We start from the raw sequence: 17,805 nt of genomic DNA on the forward strand, positions 1-17,805 counted from the left end.
GCCTTTTGGTGCATATGCGAAGGATCCTTTGGTTCAAGTTTGGTCTGTTTTACTTCCATGCAAGACGTCCCTTGTGAGGATGTCCTTTGAAGGGAAACACCTCTTTGGCAACTGCTTAGACACTTAGTTACATAGTGGGTGAGGTTGAAAAAAGACACAAGTCCATCAAGTCCAATCTATGTGTGTGATTATATGTCATTATTACATTGTATATCCCTGTATGTTGCGATCGTTCAGGTGCTTATCGAATAGTTTTTTGAAACTATCGATGCTCCCCGCTGAGACTTTGAGAATTCCACATCCTTGCCGCTCTTACAGTAAAGAACCCTCTACGCAGTTTAAGGTTAAACCTCGTTTCTACTCATTTTAATGAGTGGCCACGTGTCTCGTTAAACTCCCTTCCGCAAAAAAATGTTTTTCCTTCTTGTGTGATCACCAGTATGGTATTTATAAATTGAAATCATATCCCCTCTCAAGCGTCTCTTCGCTAGAGAGAATAAGTTCAGTGCTCGCAACCTTTCCTCATAACCAATATCCTCCAGACCCTTTATTAGCTTTGTTGCCCTTCTTTGTACTCGCTCCATTTCCAGTACATCCTTCCTGATGGTGCCCAGAACTGGACAGCATACGCTAGGTGCGGCCGGAGTCGTGTAGAGTGGGAGAAATTGTTTTATCTCTGGAGTTGATCCCCTTTTTAATGCATGCCAATATTCTGTTTGCTTTTTTAGCAGCAGCATGGCATTGCTGAGCCGATCAACTGCTAGGACCCCCAGGTCCTTTTCCATCCTAGATGACCCCAGAGGTTCTCCCCCCCCCCCCCCCCCGTGTATATATTGCATTCATATTTTTGCCAACCAGATGCATTATTTTACATTTTTGCTAGATTAAACCTCATTTGCCATGTAATTGCCCACCCCATTCATTTGTTCAGATCTTTGTGCAAGGTTTCCACGTCCTGTGGAAAAGTTATTGTCCGCAAATACAGAGATTGAACTGTTTACTCCCTCCTCCAGGTCATTTATGAACTAAAAAAAGCATTAGTCCCAGCACAGAACCCTGGGGGACCCCACTACCCACCTCTGACCATTCTGTGTACTCCCCATTTACCATCCTCTGAACTTGCCCTTGTAGCCAGTTTTTAATCATTTTTAATAATGTACTCACACTATGGTCCATGCCAACAGACCTTATTTTGTACAGGAAATCGAGGAAATTACAGGCATGACCCTCTTGCCAATAAAAAAGGATACATTTTTGCCCCTTCAGCTGCTGAGATTAAGAAGAGTTCCTTTAATTTCTGTCATGCCTTCAGGTGTATGTCCAAGCCCGGCTCACATTTCTGTGATGAGCACTAATCCTCCAAGTCAGCAAAGTCTTGGAATAAGCCTACCTCTCAATGAGGAGGTGCCCTAACTTAAGATTTTTTGATGAAGATTCTGTGTCATTGTATGCCCCTACATATATCCAATGCCACCAATTGTAGCTGTTTGTAGCAAAGGACTTTAAAGGGCATATAGGTTGTGGCACCATACAGAAAAAAACATTTTTTATATATAAAAACATAAAGATTATTATATAAAAACCCATATGCCACTATTTCCAATGTTGTAACAAGCATAACCTATATTATCCGCATCACTACAAATTAGATGACATCATGCCACATCTCAGCTCAACGCATTTCCAATAATCGTATATCTTTTATCAGCAGCAAATGTGGAGGGCTCTAAAACAGTGCAACACAGTTTTATAGCATGCCATATAGCAATTTCTAGGTATTGTGAATGAGGTTTTAGTTTCCCAGATTGTAAGTCTGGTCTTCATTCTCACCTCCAAGTCCTCTGTTAGCCCTTTTGTAACATAAGCCTGTTGGTATTTGTTGCATTGTCCCACCTCTCAGTTGGATTGTTTTTGGGCATCCCATGGTCAAAGACACAAATCATATTTGTTGTAGTGTACAAATTTAAAAAAAAGATTTTTAAAACTTTTCTTGGCGTGGGACTGACTATGCTAGGGATGTCCTTACAGCTTGTTTGCCAATGTCCAGTCATGCGAAGCTGCATATCCCATAGTCTAAGACTAAAATCCTGTGTCCTTAGGATTTTTGGCTTACCTGTAAAAAATCATAATTTGTTTCACTAGGTACAGTACATATAGTATGTAAGCTTTGTCTTACAAAAAAACATTTAATACATGGCAAAAGAATTCCTAGAGCATTATGGGTTAGCAGAGGACATCTCAACAGAAGTGGCCTGCTTTAAGATTAACTGAAACCTCTATCTAGACCCTCTGATAATGGATGGGTGATCTCTTTTGGCTCTCAAGCTATTGAGTTCTCTAAACAATAGTACTCTGTGAGCAAAGCTTAACTAGCCACGTGAAAAGGAGCCTAGAGCCTACAAAAGGAGTCTAAAGACTACATTATTTTCATATGCAATATTTCAATATTTCGTATTTACCTGATTATCTGCTTTTATAGATATTTCCATGTGGCGTGCTATATTAATTGTTAAAGTACTGTAATATCGTACCGTCCTTTACCTAATTATTACTTGCAGGCTATGATTTCAACATGTGCATTTATCATATATACAATGAGGATGCAGGAAAATGTGGCCTAGGTGTATCTTAACAAACTTACAGTAAATACCCTGAAGTATTTCCTGTTGTATTTATTACTAAAATTGTGAGGCTTTAAAATGTTTCTTGCTCTGAATTTGTTGTTTACCCCATTGTATTGTGTATTCCTGTATTCCTGTATGTCTGTATAGTGTGTATAGACCTACATTCTACTTTTCTCTTCTGTTTTAGAAATGGCCTTGTTGGCTACTTATGATAGTAGTACAGTGGAAACTCCTGAAACAGATGAGTCTATCAGTGTAAGTGTTACAAACAAAATTGTATTTGTCAGGTTAAAAAGAAATATCGTACATATATCTGCCACATATTTTATACCCAATACTACTTTAATGATAGGTGGAGAATGATTTACTTTGATAGTTTACAAATCGCATGGCTAGCTACTTGCTTTGCATTCTTTGTGATGGGAAATAAATGAAGAACCCAGTAGGTAGGTGGAGATAAGAGCCCAGGTTTTGAGATCTTGCCACTGGACAGATAACTGATAGATATAAGAGTCCAGAGATATGAGTCATGTGCCTTATGGCCCAAAGTTTGTGCAAACCTGAACATCACAATTATCTATGAGCTTGCTGGACATTTAATTTCAAAACCACAAGTATAGAATTGGCCCTATACTTGTTATTATAAGAGCCTCCATTCTTCAGGAAGACTTTCCACAAGATATTGGAATGTGTCTAAGGGAATTAATGACCATTCATCCAAAAGTGTGGGGTTGATTTGCTAAAATGGGAGAGTGCAAAATGTGGTGCAGCTCTGCAGAGAAACCAATTGGCTTCCTGTTTTTTTTGTCAGGAAACTTAATTGAACAAGATGAATTTGGAAGCTGATTGGCTATCATGTACAGCGTTTATGATGTCGGAAACAAACGTTGGCTGAGAAGGCCTAGCTCATAATTGACATTCCACTTCATTGTAAATGTGTTTAGTAGGGTTGGTGGGTTCAGGGCTCAATGTAGATCATTTGAGTTCCTCCACACCAAACGCATCAAACGTTTGAACATGTCGTTATGGATCTGCCATTGTGAAAGGGGTGTCCATGTAGTTTAACATGTATGCTAAACAGAAAAACATGGTCAGAAAAAGTTATCTTTTAGCACCCTAATCTGCAATGTATGTAATTTCTCCAACCCCAGTTCCAAAAGTCGGGACGCTGTGTACTTAAAAACAGAATGCAATAATTTGCAAATCTCATAAATACATATTTTATTCACAATAGAAAAAAATATAAAATCTTTAATCTGAGAAAATGTACCATTTTAATAACAAAAAAAATTGAGTAACTGAAATTTTTGTCATTAATACTTCTCAAAAAAGTTGGGATGGGGCCATGTTTATCACGTTGTAGCATCCCCTCTTCTTTTAAGAGTCTGAGAACTGAACGTCTGAGAACTGAACTTTGGCCTAGAGAAGACTGTGGCTTTTCTGAATCTAAATTTCTTTGCACGACAAAGCTTTAACTTGCATTTTAATTAGCATAGTGAACTGTGTTCCCAAATAGCATTTTTTGCAAGTATTCCTGAGCCCATGCTGTGATGTTCATCACATAATCATGCCAGTTTTTAAATGCAGTTCCATCTGAGGGCCCGAAGATCATGGGCATCTAATATTGTGTTTCGGCCTTGTCCCTTGCACACAGATTTCTCCAGCTTTTCGGAATCTTTTGATATTATGTACTGTAGATGATGGTATAGGTAAAGTCTTTGCAATTTTACATTGAGTAACATTATTCTGAAATTGTTTAACAATTTTTAGACAGATTTTTACAGATTGGTGAACCTCTGCCAATCTTTACTTCTGAGACACTCTGGCTCTCTAAGATTCTCTTTTTTTTTTTTAGACGTGTTGTTGTCATCAATTTCAAAATTACCTTATTTTTTTCGTAAAATTATACATTTTCTCACTTTAAACATTTGATGTTTTCTACTTTGTTTTATTGTATTATATTATGTTTATTTTACACAATGTGTCTCAATTTTTGGGGAATTGGGTTTGTATTCAGAACTGCTACATAACATAGCTTTGCCACTGTTTGCAACCCATGTTTTTAACCATGTGTTCTTTTCCAGAGCTCAAATCGGTCACTGAAAATGAGAAGAAAACCTTGTGAATCTGACTTTGAAACAATGAAACTGATCAGCAATGGTGCTTATGGGTATGTTCTGTAATAGGCCATGACAATACTTTGTAATTTAAATAATAGGAGGGTTTCTGGTTAGTTTGAAAGGAAGCCCAACTTGAGTTTATTTTTATTTTTTATTTTTTTATTTCATGTTTTCTGACACAGTAGCTGTGGTATTAATTAATGTGCTCTTCTAGCAGGTTAAAAAGGGAAGTAGGTAATTTTATATCTGAGTAAAAACCTTCATTCTACCCACAGACAACCTATGACTAGTTTACATTTAAACTATCAGCAAAAACAAATAAGCTTGTTAAACCTTAAATGGGATCCTGTGCAGAGGTTGCTGAACTGTGTTGTCTAATGGCTAGCTCTGCCCATTCGCCTACCTCTTCAACAACATTAATCAACAAATTTGGGCTTCTGAGAGTCAGGAGAAATGGCCAGGAAGGCAGTATACACCGAGCCCACACAGTCCTGATCCCCCTCCGGCTAAGCTGCCAGACACAACATTGCTGAGCTGTGCAGTGCGGTCTCCTAATCACTCCTATTTAGTTTGCACTGATTCCAGAGCTGCAACCTGAACTGTTAGCTTGTGTTGTGAATCATTGTAGCTGTAGAAAAGTGTTTTCCTTCACAAAAACACAAGATGGGAACAGTACAAGCCAGGTGCAATACTATGCTGTCCCGAACAAGCGTAGCTCGTATGCACTATTGTCGGCTTGTGTTTTTGTGAATGATAGCACTCTCTTCACAACACAAGCTAATGGCCTGACACAATCACAACAAAGTCCAATGGATTCGACCATGATGACATATGACCAGACTAGAATAAGCAAGTTCATAGCCAGTAGCCAATACCTGCCCTAGCGTCGGTTTTCATAGGTCGTACTAGCATACATATGAATGGATTTTTTGACTGGACTAGAGTCCGTCGGAAAGATTTGAAACATGTTCTAAATCTGAAGTCCGTCTGATTTTTCGACAGCAAAGGTCTGATGAAGCCCGCACATGGTCAAATTGTCCGACGGATTTGTTCCGTTGATCTTTTCTGCCTAAGCCCTTGTACACATGGTCGGAGATTCCGATGGAATGTGTCCGATCGGACCGTTTTGTCGGATATTCCGACTGTGTGTGGTCTACATCGGACTGTTTCCGTCGGAGTATCCGACAGACCAAGTTTTCCAACTTGTTGGTAAAATTTTCTGACAAAATGCTCCGATCGGACATACTCCGATCATGTGTAGAGAATTCCGATCGGACAAAGTGCCACGCATGCTCAGATCAAATTCCTACACCAAAGCTATTGGCTACTAGCGTGAACGTAGTCCCGTCGTAACGAAATAACGTCATCACGTCGGATTTTCTGACAACTTTGTCCGACCGTGTGTATGCAACAGTTTCGGACAAAATCTGACAGACAATATCCGACGGATTTGGTTGTCGGAATCTCCGACCGTGTGTACAAGGGCTATAAGTCCGGCTGTTTGTACACGGCATTAGGCTTTTGGAGGGTGAGCCTACAGATATTGTTAGCTTGTGTTTTTTGAACAAAAGCACTCTCCTGAAGTTAGAATCATTCACAACACAAGCTAATGGTCTCCACCCTCTCCATTCCCCTGAATAGAATGCTGACTGGTTCCACTCTCTATTTTCCCCTGAATAGCAGGCTGCAGGTCTGGACTCTGTGTGTGGAGGGGACGGGGTCAGGACTCTCTGGTACTCCCACCCCCATGGGAACGCCCATAGTTTTAGGCTTTGTGATGGTGAAGCTATAGCCAGCAATGACTGAAAAGGACGATTTTTTTTTTTTAAACATACACTGCTCAAATTTTAATGGGATATTTTTTTATTTCCCCTGTGGTAATTGTTGCATTCTGAGAGATTTGGTTTATGGCAACCTTATAGATAGCATAGTTGTCACTCAGTCATGGTTTGTGGGCACTTTTTTTTACTTTATACGATTTGACACAGAGTCCTCTTTTATCATTGCCTTTGCAGTGTCTATAAGTTTGCACCATTTAAATTGCTAGTGCTATCCAAATTTTATTTAATAATATTATTAGAGAGAGACAAGAATGATTGTGCTGGATTTTCTGTTTAATTAACATTGCGTGCCCAACTTGGGTTTCCGTGGTCACCAAACTACACTCAGCTCAGTAAATTCAAGTATCCTATGCATGTAAACCCTTTGTTTTTGCAAAGCTTCCTTTTGCTGAGCAACGTAATTTGATATTTGTTCATAGGATTGATTTGGTATTATGGAAAGATTAAATGACATGCGTTCCTTTCTTAGTCCTAAATACTTCCTTTCAGCTGATCTGCCTCTGGAATATTAGACATTATATTAAACATATAGGTGAAGGGGTGTTCACATGAAGTAACCCAGGTTTTTGCCTTGTAATAGTTGTGAATCATCACTAAGTGTTCATGGAAAATTCCAGGCTATACGTTAGAAAGGTTTGTAAAAAATAATATCTTTTAAAATTATATATGTCATTTACATATATACATTTATATATGTCGTGTACAAGTTAAATCATAACAAAATCTTGTATAATTACACACTAAAGACCCTTTTGTTGTTATATGCAGTCTTAGAACTGATCTGGCCACTTATGGGCATCTAGAGGACATAATGGACATCTAAATTTTAAATTTTACACCTCTGCAAGGCAGTGTAGCCAGAAAGGTTACTCCACTTTTTCTCATTAGAAGTAGGAAATAACAATGGTCCCATCTCCCCACCTGCTGATCGGGAACAGCAACACACTCATGAGTCATCAATTTTGTCCACTCATCTCTCCTCTTTTGTCTGTCTGATCCCTGTCAGCACATATGCATTATCTGTCTTTTGTGTAATGCGTTGTATTTATTTTTCACTAGTGCAATGCATTCCATTCAATGTTGATTTTGTTGCAGAATGAGTTGTATACCCAACAGCAAAGTAACCCAAAGGAGTGTCTGCCTTTGCTTATGCCTATCTCTATATCTGCTGTGCATGAGTCAGTGGGAAATATATTTGTAGTTTAGAATTAGAGATTAATCTAGTCAACCAATGTTTAGTTTGATGAATCAGTACATTGTGGTGCCAGGTACAGTGGTTTAATTGCATGCCCGCAATTGTTCATTTTCACTGAGAAAGTAAGTTAGCTCTAGAGAAGAAATACTGGTTTACAAAGCATGGTCTGACATAAATTATTTAATTTACATACAGAATAGGATTAAATATTGTGCAATAGATGTCACCATTTAAATATAAGAAACAAATCCATAAATGTATAATAGTCGCAACAATTGATTTAGAGAAGTTGGATATAAACAATTTGCAAGATAAAACAGGTACCCAGTGTGTATAAAAAAGCACAGAAAGTGCTGAGTTCCATGGGAAGTTTGTGTTCTGTGTTACATTGTGTGACAGAACTTTGTTAAAAGCATTGAAAATGTGAATTAAATGTGAAATAAAAAAAATAAAAAATTGCAAAGAATAACAAAATGTGCCAATTGCAAAGGTTAAATACACCTTTATTCATCAGATTCAACTCCATGACCTAAACAAATGAGTCCTTATATGTTTGAGGTGTGCATCCACCTTGCTTGTGTCCGTTTTTTTTTCTTTCAGTCCACTGGTTAATCTAAAAAAAAAATAAACAAAAAAAAAATAATCTGTACCCAGCTTTAAATTGACCTGTTGATTGTAATAGGCACTTTAGTACTTGTTCGCCTTAAGGCTTGATTGATGCAAGTTGTGGTTACATTTGTTTCCAAAGAAAGCAGACAGAAATATAGATCAATTATTTTTTTAAAGGTTTACATCCAGGATTCATAGTGTGACAGAAAACAGCATAGCTTATGATAAGATTTTTTTATTTTTTTTGTCAATTTATCATAATAGACAGGCAACCTGGGAAGGTGTGATGTAAAGGTAGACAATCCGAATATTGGAAAGTACACTAATCACGTCCCCCAGATTAGTGAACAAGTTGTATTTTAAACAAAATGCCAAAGACAATTGCATATAACATAAACCCTAGCATGAGTTGGGATCATGCACAAAGAGAGAAAACTGAGCTATACCAAGCTGTTTCCTGCAAGAGGAATGTTAAATCAGTCATGTAAATTTGACGGAGCAAACCAAATATTACAATTTATAATAGAGAAGTGTGGACAGACACCAAGAAAAGAAGGGGTAATGGAAAAAAGTGGTGGTAAGGGCTAGGGAAGGAGGGGGAGATGGCTGAGGCAAGAGCCATTGCGTCAGGTAGGATGGAAGGTCCTATAGACCACCTTAAGTTTGTTGAAAGTATTTAACAGAGAAGTGGAATAGGTCCCAATAGAGCCACCTGATTTTAGGTTCCTCGGATTTGTTCCAGAGAGCAAAGGTCAGTTGTTCATGTATTGTATATCATCCACCCTTGCAAACCATTGGGTTACAATGGGGGGGGGGGGTGACTGTTGTTTCCATATAGCAGAGATATAGGCTCTGGCAGTGTTCAGTAAGTTTTTAAGTAGGGATTTGTGGTAGCGTTTTCTCGACATAGGTTTCATCAGGGCTGCTGCCCAATTGTCAAAAATGGCGAAACCGGTGAGTTTTTGGATGATATGGAGGGCTTGTTGCCAGAAAGGCTGGATGAGTGGGCATTTCCAAACTATATGCAACAGCATGCCTACCTGTGTTTCACATCTCCAGCATGTCCGACCGAGGCAGTCCATTACCGTCCCATTTTGTAAAATCTGTCGGCTTCGGTCAGGGTGGGTCCTATTAAGAAATGGGTATTAATGTCCTAAGTATATCGTTTACCTGCCCAGAGAGGGCCCGCAAAGGAGAAGAGCGCCATCTTGGTAAAGGAAGACCCATATTTCTTAAAAAACATGCCTGCACCAGTCCACTATTCTCAACATATGGACTGCGGTGAAATACATGGCAGGATCAGGCAGTCCCACGCCTCCTTTAAGTTTGGGCCGAAGTAATAGGTTTCTGATATGAGGGGCTTTTCCTTGACACACAAATTTTATAAAAGATGTTCAGACTGAAGGGAAATAGGCTTGTGGGATCTTCATAGGTAAAGTCTACAGCAGATAAAGAAGATGAGACATAATGGTAATTTTGAGAACATTACATCTGCCAAACCAATATAGGGCAAATGTTTTCCATCTCTCCAGGTCGGAATTCAATTAAGACAATAATGGTAGGAAAATTTATTTTATAAAGGAGAATATGAGGTTCACGGTAATCTCAGTCCGTGACCTGCTGAAATGGGAAATTAGGTCGTGGAGAGGGAAATACTGACGGCCCCTGATTTTTGCAGATTTACCTTGAAATTGGACAGTAGTCCGTATATGCAAAACTCACTGAGTAGATTTGCTAGGGAGGATAGATGGGTCGATCACAGGTTTTTATGTGCAACCCATAAACCATTTTCTGAAGGCTCGGTGCTGAGAATTTACACTTTTAGTCACTGGAGCTGCTCATGCAGTAGTATGTCACCAAAAAGTTGTCTCCACATAGGTCTATTGAAGATTTTCTAACTGAAAGGTAACAGAGCATGCACTGCAGGATCTGGCTAGAAGAAATGATCGGATTGGCCTTTCAGTAGACGTGAAATTAGAAACAAGGACAGAGAAATTAGTTTTGCAACATTTTTGGTAAACATCCCCTCCATATTCTCTCTCAGGCAGGAATTCCAACTGAAGCCACTGCTTTGTGAATTTAACAAGTGTTTATTCTAGCAATTGGCACATACTAGTGAATTCTTCAAGTCACCAGTATGTGTAGTGTTTAGATCCACTTAAAAATAAAACAATGATAATATTTAGCAGGAATGTTTCATTCACATTGCTGGCAAAGGTCAGCATTGGTTTTGAAACTAAACACTGTAGAACAATATATCCAGGTGCTAAATGGATAATATGTACATTGTGCCATGTATTAATCAGTTCACATGCCTGTAAATAGAGCAATGTGTCAGCGATAGTCTATGCAATGGAAACGGCTCTGAAGATACTAGAACTCAAATGGAAAAAAACAAACACTCCCATCCAAACTTCCATTGCTCACAATTAAAAAATGCAGTCAGGGCTGCCAGTGTAATTTAGTTAGAAATCACAAGTGGAACAGATCCTTTGGGATCAGACGGTGCGTGTTGTCTGTATGCAGTCAATTCCGTACATTGCTTTAGTACAATCTGAAACTGAAATACTATTCATTTTTCATTTGCATATTAAAATTGCACGGTTAATGGTTCCTACACTTCAACCAAAAGGGATTCTGCTGTCATGATAAGCATTAGAATTTTTTTCTTAAATTATTTTTAACTGTTTATTCCTCACAACATTACTGCTGCAAAGAGCTATTCCACAGAAAGATGGTTTCAACTCCCAAGTTGTTTGAATCTCCCACCTTTTTCTACTGTAACTTGCCATTTCAGCCTTTGTTAACATTATATAGGTGGTGTTCCTCGCCCAGCTGTATTCTTTTTAATGTAAGGTCAGAGAACAAAGTGTCGTAGGGGTTGAGGAAACTGATGAAGCTGGGAATTCAGAATAAGATAGGTCCTTGTTAGACTTGAGAGGCCAGTAGATCATGAAAGCTGCAAACAACTAGTCTAACTAGTCATTTTTGGTGGACATGGCATTTATACTTCATACACAAAATCCTCAAAATAGGATTCTCAGCCACTGTTCCTCATGCTTGCCTAGCTATTCCCAAAACTGGGTGTGGCCCCCCATCCATGCATCTGACCCCCTAATCTACCTGCAGGGCACCGGATGCATGGAATCCAATGATGGGGTATTTTTTTCTTTAAGCATGTGATTAGAGCCAGAGGCTCTGATAGGCGTCAAAAAATGGTGGGCTTGGGACACAGAACACTGCACTCTGTGCCCACCCAGTTGTGTGACAATAGCGAATGAATATACGCTATTGCCAAACTGATCCTCCTGGCCAATCAGAAAATTGGTTTCTGAGACCCGTCACCCGATTGGCTGAAAGGACAGGTGATCCCATTGGATGCCTAGGAGGAGGAGACGCATGTCGGAAGCCATCGTGATGCAGAGGAGGAGAAGACCCAATGGTGAAGTCCCATCGCCCATAGGAGTGCTGACCACCCACAACCTAGATGGGTTAAGTGCTAACCGACCGACGCCGCCCGCTGGGGAGATGGATAGTGCGGACCCCACAGACTGACAGTGGCCAAAATGGGGGGGGTGGTTGTTTCCTGCCCCCCAAAAAAGCTGCAACTGAATATACCCAAGCATGCAACAGTCCCATGGACTACTGCATTTGACTGCGGTTTTGTCAGTCTGGTCCTGGTCATTTTGCTGCCTCTAGGGAAAAAAAGCAAATGCAGCTCTCAGAGCAGTGTGACCACAATCTAGGTTGAGAAGGAAATCCGCAGACAGGTTCTCTGGCTCTGATGTCCTCCAACATCAAACGATAAGCAGTAATATAAGATAGAGCCATATACTGTACTCCAAAAGTTCTTATAACAGCTTTATTCATACACGAGTGAATGAGTGAGTAAAAGATATAAGAACTTGATCACAGCACAATTTTAAAATACAAAAATAGACCTATATATATATAATATCAAAAATAAGCTCCACCTTCCAAACAATTGGCTCATTGGGTCAAACAATTAAAAAATCTGCACATTAGGTGTAGCAATTCAGAGATCAGTAATGGAAGATATGTAGCAATATATATAGGAAACAAATCCTAGACAGAAATCCAAGTATGAAAAAATTAGATAGAAAATAATACACCATTATTGCTATTCATTTGAGAAATAAATCTACATCATAACGAGAATTTAAACTAGTGGGCATCCTGGTTTGAAGGCTAAAAATCCATCAGATCTCTCTCTAATGCCCCGTACACACGGTCGGACATTCCAACAACAAAATCCATTGCATTTTTTCCAACGGATTTTGTGCCAAACTTGTCTTGCATACACACGGTCAGACAAAGTTGTCAGAAAATCAGATCGTTCAGAACGAGGTGACGTACAACACGTACGTCAGGACTCTAAACGGGCCAGTAGCCAATAGCTGTGGTTTCTTAATTTATTCTGAGCATGCGTGGCACTTTGTCCGTCGGAATTGTCTACACAAGATTGGAATTTAGGTGATCGGATTTTGTTGTCGGAAAATTTTAGATCCTGCTCTCAAACTTTGTGTGTTGGAAAATCCAACGTAAAAAGTACGATGGAGCCCACACGCGATCGGATTTTCTGACAACGCGGTCCGATCGCACATTTTCCGTCGGAGAGTCTGACCGTGTGTACAGGGCATAAGAGTTTGTGGTGCATATCGCCACCTCCTGGGTGATTTTCCAACCTTTTCCAAACCACAAAAAGGATGATATGTTGCCAAAATGTGTTTATTTTGCTACCTCTCCCACGTAGAATCATTTCTAGCTATCCTGGCAGCTGACTGAGATATGGGAAGGAAGACGCTCAACCTGGATCCGCTTCTTTATCTATTGCATATGTATATGAGCTATTGAAGGCATACCTATACCTTTTATTATAATAATCTTGTAAGAGAAGCAATGAAAAACATTCTTTGGTTTGCACACTATAAGGAGTGTTGAAGGGAATGATCATGTTTTTTTTTTTTTTATTATAATATGCATGTTAAAGAGATCAGCTCTGTGTTAATTCTTACTTTTTCTAAAAAAAAAATTATTATACTTTAGTTTGTGATTGTTAATCCTGAACGGTGTCCACGATGTATCCTTACTGGAACCTTGCAATTCCTTCAAGTTTAACGGTCAAGACAGCCATTTATTTAATGTTCTTAATTATGGCTGTGTAGAAAGATGTTTTATTACTTTTAAAGGGTACCTCCACTTTTGTGGGGGAAAAAATGATGGTGTATACAATTGTCACACAAGTCATATGGTATAACAAATGGTAGGACTCTACAACAAAGTTTGTTAAAATTCTTGCAATGTACATTGATTACCCAGAGAGGATTTTTTTTTCTCAACAAAAGGAGTTATTCTTTAGGATAAACATACATGGCAAGATTTCTGTCTTTCAGCGTGAGGGCTGAATGAGGCAGGCCATACATGGTCAAATTTCAAACGAATTTTCTTTTCAAAATAAGAAAGTTCGTTTTTTTTTTTTTTTGTGATCCGATGATGCCACCACTGATTTTCGAAATTCGGCTGACCAAGCCTTCAATTTCACCTCATATTGCTACAGAAAAGAATTTTCGTGGCCGGGAATCTTTTCTTTCCGTAAATTTTCTTTTCTTATTACATTTCTCGCACGATTCTCCCATCATTGATTAGAAAATCGTTAGTTTTTCAAAAAATTTCCAACATGTCCGATTCCTCAAATTTGATTTCCGCACGAAAATCCGCTGTTGCGAAATTCATACGAAAATTCTTAGATACGATTTTCGAATGAAAATTCTTTCAAAATTCGAACCGTGTATAGCCGGCACGAGAGAAATTCAGTGCAACACAGATGGAGGAATTTCCCTATTATATTCAAGCAGCTGCAGCTGCTTAAATACTTGGACATTTAGATACACCTGATTGGATGCTATCACTGTTTGACACTTTTCAATTTTTCAATTGACTTTTGTCAAGCCAGGTGGTCTCGACAAGGGCAGTTTTTCTCGAGACTCGAAAATTTGGGCTGCATATGTTTACTGTCCCTGCAATGCCAATACAAGAAATTGGGTGGGTGGTTCTGTAACTGAGGGGTAACACCATATTAGGGACACAAGTAGCAATAAAACCCATTACATTCTATCCAGAACAAAACAATAAGGCCTCAATTTAGATTATGATATCCCTGAAGAAGGATCACATATTTCCTCTACCTGTGCTTCAGGTGACTTTTAATTTGCCACAGCTTACCAGTGACTTTTTTCTTTCTAAAAGTCAGTCTGTTTCTTGCACGTCCATCACGACTTGTCTGTACTTTTTCAGGATAATTTATTTCCTGCCGCTTTGGAAAGTAGCAGCTGTTCACCGCACACTGCGGGAAGTTTGGCATGAAAGCAAGCAAGGGGATGTTGTGCAGCTTTTAACTACGTGCAGGAGGTCCACTATGTTAATTTTATAGATGAGACACGCTTTATCTTATTTGGGAAATTGTTAAAAATCATTAATTGCACAGCTGACAGCTTGCCACTTGTCTGCTCAGCTGCAAAATATTACTTTTAAAGATACAACTGCTTGTTTTAAGTTTGCAAAGTTTTCATTGGGATCTCAGACACCTATCGTTAGCTTGATTCTCAGAGGGTAGGATGAGGAGATGAGGCACAGGGTACCTTCCTGTCTACCAGGGGGTGTGAGTGGAGACAGAAATTAGCTAATTGGGGACTAGAGAGAAGAGAAAAGGGGCAGCACAGAAGGTAATTGAGGACAAGGGAAATATGTGGGCCGGAGCTGATCATAGACCACTGGGAACATTGAGGGAAAGCTAAATATGGCTGGATAACAGGCAAGCAGGCAGAGGAGAAGATAATTGTTGATGTGGGTGGGGTAGGCAGTGCAGAAGCCTATTCTGTACCAGTCAGAAAGGAGACAGAGCAGAAGTTGAATGTTACTGAGGGGCAGATAAGTCAAAGGAGTAGCAGTTTAATGTGTACCATTGAGTGAAATGCTGATCTGGAACAAACATGCAGGCAATGAAGCCAGACAAACTCTAACCTTCCATTTTATGTACTTGATGCCATGTGTTACTATCTTTTTTTAATACAAGTGATCATTTTATATAGAAAAGATTGTTCTCTATAGAGAAGCTTGTTACCTGCCAGCAAGCTACAGAGTTGGGACCCTGGCTGTCTATGTGGAAATAATGGTCTGTCTATAGTGGTCCAGCATACTCCCTGCTTGTTTAGAGCCAGTGCTCTCCAATCAGTAGCTAGCATGTACTTTGCAGATTGCAGTGCTATAGGTCTGAACAGTAAGTGGATGTGTTGGACTGCGGAAGGGAGACCACTGCTTCCCCACAGAGAGCAAGAGTTTACTTAGTGACCACTGCTTCCCCACAGAGAGTAAGGGTTTATTCAGAGAGACCACTGCTTTCCTACAGAGAGTAAGGGTTTGCTCAGAGAAACCACTGCTCCCCACAGGGAGCAAGGGTTCCACTTTGCAGCTGCTGGCAGGGAAGAGGCTATTCTACTCGAAGTGGCCGCTTTAGAAAGAAGACAAACTTGAAAACTGTTAACGTCTTTTGTTTTGATGCACCTTGAACTTAGCGGTTTAAAACATTTTTTTAATCTTTTTATTTTTCAAGGACTTTTTTTTGTTTTGGTCATGGAATAGTTTTACATTAGAGATTTCCTAGGATGCTGACCTCTTTAATTGCAGCTTGTTTACAGGTCAATAAGTGTTAAGTAGAATTCATTACATGGATTTTTCTGGTTTCCAGGGCTGTTTACCTTGTCCGCCATAAGGAAACACGTCAAAGATTTGCAATGAAGAAAATCAATAAACAGAACCTAGTCCTTCGAAATCAGATTCAGCAGGCGTTTGTGGAGAGGGACATTTTAACATTTGCAGAGAATCCATTTGTGGTCAGCATGTATTGTTCCTTTGAGACCAGACGCCACTTATGCATGGTCATGGAGTACGTGGAAGGTAAGACAATACCATTTAATTAAAGATAATTCTCAGAAGACTACATTTTCCATGATTTAAAATTCTTGTTTTATTCTGATATGTAGGTAACACAATAAAAGCATTTGATTGGTTTGTATTGGCCGCACAAACATTTCTTCTTTCAGACATATGTCTTTTTTTAGAACGTGGCTTCAAAAACAGTGCAGGAGTCAGTTATTTAAAAGACCTGTTGCTCAAGTCACCATATTGTAAATCATGTAATCTTTTTATGCTTACATTTCCATTTAACACCTGTGGTTGGGGATTTTTATTTTATTAGTCAGCTATGAACCTGCAGTAATGACCAGGAAACTTTGTGTGTAGTTATTGGATATCTGATCACTTATTCAAAATGGTCGCAGGAAAAAAGCTCCTAAATGATAAATGTGCATCTAGCCCAGTGTTCTCCCCCTCTAGACAATGGTAGTTGCAATTTCATGTTTTCATAGGTAGGATCTATAAAGATAACGTAGCACTAAAGGCAATATTTTCTTTTCATTTTGGATAGGTTAAGGGATGATTACAACCCCTGTAAGGTTTATTTTTACCATCTGTTTACCATTGGAGAGATTTTCTTTCACTCCCTGTTCCATAGCCAAACCAGTAAAGCCCCATACACACTCCGATTTTCTGCTGATTTTTGTCTTCAGATTTACCAAATCCATGTAGTAGAAGGGCCTGCCTGATTGCATACACATTGAAACTCCTAAGGTTTGACCTCATATTATATGGTTTTGGTAAATCTGAAGGACAAAATCAGCAGAAAATCTGATAGTGTGTGTGGGGCTTAAGATAGAAAATCCCTCTCTGGTTGTTACCAGGATCACCAGAACTTGTCTACCCATTGGAAGATTTCCCCTCTATTCCTGTTCTGGGGACAACCCACAATTTGGGATTTTTTCACTGTTGGTGATAACCATATTTAAAAAGTAAAACCTATATGTTCCAGAAAAATTAAACTGACAAATCCAGTGTCAGCTAGGTAGACCAAAACAAGTGTCAGACATACGTCTCCGAATTTCAAAAACTTGGATCTAAATTCAAATTTACATCTGCTTTATATTGACTCAATTCTTCCCCTTTGTTTTACCATCTAACAGTACCTGTGCTTAGAGCAGGAGCGTACCTAGAGCATTTGGCACCTAGGGCAGATCCATATCTGGCACCCCAACATTAAAATGTAAAAACACTCCACCGTGCCCCCTACATACCTCTGCATACCCCAATATCTCTGTCACTACCGTGTACCCCTCACCAAAACTGCACCTCTGGACCCCTTTACATTACACAGCACCCTGCATCTCTGTACCCCTTTACATTACACAGCACCCTGCATCTCTGGACCCCTTTACATTACACAGCACCCTGCATCTCTGGACCCCTTTATATTACACAGCACCATGCACCTCTGGGTCCCTTAC

General features: G+C 39.3%; 1 protein-coding gene across 6 annotated transcripts in view; it reads left to right on the forward strand.

Annotated features, from left to right (window-relative positions):
- The window catches only part of MAST4 (microtubule associated serine/threonine kinase family member 4), an 831,319-nt gene that overhangs the window by 735,024 nt on the left and 78,490 nt on the right, over window positions 1-17,805 (forward strand). For all 6 annotated transcript variants that reach the window (XM_077462654.1, XM_077462655.1, XM_077462658.1 and 3 more), the window contains 3 exons: window positions 2,812-2,879; window positions 4,709-4,794; window positions 16,155-16,363. In XM_077462654.1, coding sequence (XP_077318780.1) covers window positions 2,812-2,879; window positions 4,709-4,794; window positions 16,155-16,363 — 363 coding nt within the window. The remainder of the gene's footprint in view (window positions 1-2,811; window positions 2,880-4,708; window positions 4,795-16,154; window positions 16,364-17,805) is intronic.

This window comes from Lithobates pipiens, unplaced genomic scaffold (genome assembly GCF_037356315.1).
Source record: "Lithobates pipiens isolate NorthernLeopardFrog02 unplaced genomic scaffold, aLitPip1_a1.2 Scaffold_3, whole genome shotgun sequence".
Taxonomy (NCBI): Eukaryota; Metazoa; Chordata; class Amphibia; order Anura; family Ranidae; genus Lithobates; species Lithobates pipiens.